The sequence below is a fragment of the Anas platyrhynchos genome, chromosome 3, assembly GCF_047663525.1.
Source record: "Anas platyrhynchos isolate ZD024472 breed Pekin duck chromosome 3, IASCAAS_PekinDuck_T2T, whole genome shotgun sequence".
NCBI classification, from domain to species: domain Eukaryota; kingdom Metazoa; phylum Chordata; class Aves; order Anseriformes; family Anatidae; genus Anas; species Anas platyrhynchos.
Window position 1 is genome coordinate 110,876,242 of NC_092589.1, and position 4,780 is coordinate 110,881,021.

At 55.5% G+C, this 4,780-nt stretch overlaps 1 protein-coding gene across 1 annotated transcript; it reads right to left on the bottom strand.

Moving 5' to 3' along the window:
- Window positions 1–811: 811 nt before the first annotated feature.
- On the bottom strand, window positions 812–4,263 carry LOC140002038 (uncharacterized). The gene is made up of 5 exons (XM_072035128.1): window positions 4,004–4,263; window positions 3,761–3,812; window positions 3,607–3,646; window positions 3,422–3,511; window positions 812–3,048 (listed from the first exon to the last, which is right to left on the bottom strand). Exons 1-5 carry the CDS (start codon window positions 4,193–4,195, stop codon window positions 1,137–1,139), a joined length of 2,286 nt encoding a protein of 761 aa, XP_071891229.1. The 5' UTR covers window positions 4,196–4,263; the 3' UTR covers window positions 812–1,136.
- Window positions 4,264–4,780: the final 517 nt, after the last annotated feature.

The window sequence follows — 4,780 nt, forward strand, 5'->3', positions numbered from 1 at the left end:
AAGGAGAATGGTTTTAAACTAAAACAGGGGAGATTTAGATGAGAGGTTAGGAGGAAATTCTTCTCTCGGAGGGTGATGCCCCATCCCTGGGGGTGTTCAAGGGCAGACTGGAAGAGGTCCTGGGCAACCTTACCTAGTGGGTGGTGTCCCTACCCATGGCAAGGGGGTTGGAACTGGTTGATCTTTGGGGTCCCTTCCAACCAGAGCCATTTTAGGATTCTATGATTTTATGATTCTCCGTCACACTCTGGACACCCCACCTCATTGCTTTCTGCCATTTGCTGCCTTGAAGGACTGGCACTGCTCCCAGCCTGGTCATGCAGTTGTGGTATGCAGGAGACCTCCAGGGAGCTTGGCAGCCCATGCTGCCTCTGAAAGCCTCAGGAAAAGGCCACCCCCATCCCACTCATCCCCACAGAAGCAGCCAACAGAGCTGCCAGCCTTGTCCATGCAAGGAGGGCCTAGCAGTGATGTCGTGGTTTAACCCGGCCAGCAGCTAAACACCACGCAGCCGTTCGCTCACCCTCCCCCCTCCCTCTCTGGGACGGGGGAGAGAAATGGAAAGTGAAGCCCGTGAGTTGAGATAAAGACAGTTTAATAAGACAGGAAAATAATAATAACAAAATAATAATAACAATAATAACAATAATAATAATATGGTGATAATAGGGAAATAATAATAATATGTACAAACAAGTGATGCACAATGCAATTGCTCACCACTCGCTGACCGATGCCCAGCCTAACCCCGAGCAGTCCGGCCCCGTCCCCCCGGCTAGCCACCCCTATATATTGTTTAGCATGACGTCAGATGGTATGGAATACCCCTTTGGCTAGTTTGGGTCACCTGTCCCGGGTCTGTCCCCTCCCAGCTCTTACTGCACCCCCAGCCTGCCCGTTGGCAGGGCAGAGCAAAAGGCTGAGATGTCCTTGGCTTAGTACAAGCACTGCTCTGCAACAATTAAAGCATCGGGGTGTTATCAGCACTCTTCTCATCCTAAGCCAAAACACAGCATTCCACCAGCTACTAGGAAGAAAATTAATTCTGTTCTAACTGAAACCAGGACAAGTGAGCAGGGGAGCTGCAGTGCTTCCCCAAGAAATTAGAGCTCATGAGCTTGCTTCCACTAATATGTTTATTGAGAGAGCTCCCGCTCCCTCGTGGGGCTGGCAGGGATCTTCTGCTTGCTGGCTTTGTGCCCTGCTGGGTCCTGCTGCCCCTTGGCCCTCTCTGCAGATGGTTTATTCTCTCCCACTGTGTTTCCTCCAGCTGCACCTGGGACTGCAGCTGCTGACGGACCCAAATCCTGGGAGCTTTCCGTGTCAGGGAGGTTGTGGTTTGGTGCTCTGATGCACTTAGGGCGGAGTCTTGCGAAGACAGGTCTGTCCTGGGAGCATCCCTTGTTCTTCCGTGCCCTTCTGTGTCTTCTGCGTGGCACAGCCCCAGTGCCCTCTCCTGCTGTGTCCACCCTTGGTTGCCCCGCATTGTCTGGGAGCTGCTTCAACTGTGAGGCCTGCACCTGCTTCTCCAGATCCTCAGCAATTTGTTTGGCTTTGCGGCAGTCTCTTGGTGCCGCAAGGACCTCTGTCGTGTGGGGGATATCAAGACAGATCCAAACATGGTGTGGAGGCCGTGGCAGAACTGAGGGTCCATCCTCACTGGAGCTGTGTTTTCTCCGTGGGCGCCTTCTTCTTGGAGGTGCTGGTGTCCCCATTTCCCCCGGAGAATGCTGGGATGATGCGGAGATGCTGGGGCCATCACCCTTCTTATCTGATTGACCCTGTGGAGCTCCCTTGCTCTGTGGTGATGCCTGCTCTGCCTGGGTGGAAGGGGAATCCCCTGCTGCCCCAGGGCCCCGGATCTTTTTGCTGGTGCCAGGCCGGGTCGTCTTGCTGGTCGTGCTGCTTCCGTTGGCTCTTCCTCCACACCCCATCTTCTGTCGGGGTTTGTCTCCACCCTCCTGAGGCTTCATCTCTTGTGCCACTCTCAGAACAGGTGCCGGCACAGACTTGACAGGCTCCTTCATCCCCTTGGTCAATGTGTCCTTGGGGGCTGCTGCCTCTTGCTGAGGGCCAGGGGTCTGCTCTGACAGCTGCACTGCCGACTTTGTGGTGTGAACGTGCTGCTGAAAGTGCAGCCTGGGTGAGTGCTGGCGCTGCCTGGTGTTCCTCTGCAGAGCCTCAGTCTGGGTGTCTTTCTGTCCCAGGACGGGGTCTGAAGATCTTTTCCTGTTTCTTGGTAGCCCGAACAGCCCTTTGGTCTGCTTTTGTCCATTAGGCCCCTCCAGGTGACTGTTCACAGTCTTTTCCGCACAGGGTGGGTCCTTCTCCACAGGACTCACCACATGTGGCTCTGCTTGCTGTTGGGGTGATTGAGGAGCTGTGGTTGGGACAGCTGTCCTTGCTTCCAGGACAGTGGCTGAAAAGCTCTCCTCGAAGGACAACAGCATCTCTGACAGTCCAAATTGCTTTTGTATATACAGTTTTTCCACTGCACGCTCCAGCCGATTTTTCACAGCCTTGTCTATGAAGGCCACGTCCCACACCGTGGGAACCTTCTTCTTATTAGACTTTTCTTCTCGCTTCGATACTTTCGAAGCAGAGGCTCGGTCATCTCGTGGAGGCTTCTCCCCCTCAGCTGGCAGGCGCAGTTTCTGCTCCTTTCTCTTTTTTGGGGTGATGTAGTTCAAGGCCTCTTTAGATTTCTTTTGTGACAAAGATGTCTTCATTTTCGTAGACTGCAATTTGGGCACTGCTAGAAGATGGGTGGGAGCAGCCTGCTGGACCTGGACGTGTTGCTGCACACTGATGGCCCTGTGGCATCTGACCACTTCTTTCCTGCAGGGTGGGCGAGCATGAAGTGAGTCTGCTTTCTGCACAGGAGTGGGGGTAGATGGCCATGAAATCTGTGTGGTTTCATTCTCCATGATGGTAGCATAGGAGATGCTGCTCCAAGAATCCAGAGATATCACTGAAGAACAGCTGGTGTTACTCTCTGTGTCAGAAGTGAGAAACTCACCGCTGTCCTCTGGCAACTCCAGGTTGAGCCTGTGTGAGGAGGAGGAGGAGAAGAAAGATGATGGGAATGCTGTGCACAGCACTCTTGAGCACCCTGGGACTCCCTCTGTCCCGAAGGAGCTGGCAGGCTGTGTCATTTCTCTGGGGTCCCCCAAGAGACCCTGTGGTCCCTTGCCCAAGGCTCCCTCTCTGCCGGCTGGGCACAGAAACTCCATCTGCCCCAGAAAGAGAGGGGACACTGCTATCTCTTTGCCTCAGCGCTAAATCCTTCTGCAAGGGCATTGCTCCTTGGATTTTAGTCCGCAAATTTCCCTGTGCCCCCACAATCCGTTGCACTCATCCATGCCCCCAAATTCTGTCCCTGTTCCCATTCCCATCCCCTTCCTCTCCTCCGTGGTCTCACATTTCCATGTATTTGTTGAAGTCCTCAAGGTTCCTGTTGAACAGTTCGGCTAGTTCCCGTACTCCATCCACCTTTGCGTGCTCGGGACATCTGCAAAGGGGCAAAGGGAAGCATTAGCAGGACCTCCTTTGGTGGGGAGTGACTAGAGGGGGCTGTCACATCCCAGGGGTGACGATTCCACTTACTGGTTCCTCTTGCACCATGAAGAGTTGTGGAGGGTCCAAACTGCTGGCAGAGAAGACAGAGAGTCAGTGGATGGGGAGGCTGTGGGGGGGTGGCGGGCACATGGGGTCAGGCAGTGTCTTTGCAGGGCACCTGCTCTTGCCCAGCGCTGCTCACCTCTGCGATTCTCCCGGTGTCTTCTGCAGTGGTGCCTTGTCTTCCTCCCTTCCTACATGGGCACAGAAAGCAGCGGGTGAGAGGGAGTCCCCAGCAGCCTCAGCAGCACCCACAAACCCAAGGCATGGCCAGGGCCAGGCCCGTGCCTGCCCCAAGCCTCCTGGCCCAGGCTGGCCAGGCCCGGCTGGGACACGGCCTCCCCTCCCAGGCAGGGCCTGCCTCAGCACCAGCCCTGACTCCTACCTGCGGCTTCGCCCCGGGCATCAGGAAGTAGCAGGCAACTGCCATCAGCAGCAGCCAAAGTAAGGAGTAGAAGGCCCAGAAAGCTTCTGGGCTGGGGAAGAAGCTCATTCCCCACCTATCAGCCATGCCTGTGACGTTCCACAGAGAGTCCAAATTGGCTGCCTTGAGGAGGATCAGCTGGACCGCACTCATGGTCCCCTTGCTCCACCTGCCCAGCTCAAGCTTGTCCCTCTTCACTTGTCAGCTCGCGGCAAAATGGCAGCCAGCCTCGCTCATCCCCGCTTACATAAACCGCCCTCGATTGTGATGCGCGTGGACATTGTGATGGCTGTCATCCCTCACCAGCTGTGATGACAGCAGCGTGCAGCCATGATGTGATGCAGGCACAGTGGGGATGAGGTGGCCCTCCCCGAGCTGAGCTAAACCCCAGGAGGTGACCTTCACCCGAGCACCAGGCAGCAGCCAGCCCAGCTGGGCCAGAACTGCTTCATGGCCCTCATGCATCCAGCAAAGCAACGATGGTGACACTGTGACAATGGTGAATGCCCAAGGAAGCCGATTTAGACCACCCCAGCCAGGAGGAGCACTGCTCCTCAGAGTATGACCACTCAGCGGTCCTTTGCTGAAATGGGAATTAAGGTGGGGAGGGCTCGCTGCGGCTGGGCAGCCAGGAACCCCCACAGCCAGCTCACCCCCCTTACGCTTACTCCAAGCAGTACCGGGGAGATAATGGGAAGGACAACAGTGAGAAAACTTCTCGGTTGAAATAAAAGCAGG

Excerpts from the sequence above, each read along its gene's own strand:
- LOC140002038 (XM_072035128.1), bottom strand. The coding sequence starts at position 4,195 with ATGAGTGCGGTCCAGCTGATCCTCCTCAAGGCAGCCAATTTGGACTCT. Across the intron at positions 3,813-4,003 it reads TGCCCGGGGCGAAGCCGCAG|GAAGGGAGGAAGACAAGGCA; the intron begins GTAGGAGTCAGG and ends GTGCCCATGTAG. Across the intron at positions 3,647-3,760 it reads ACACCGGGAGAATCGCAGAG|TTTGGACCCTCCACAACTCT; the intron begins GTGAGCAGCGCT and ends CTCTGCCAGCAG.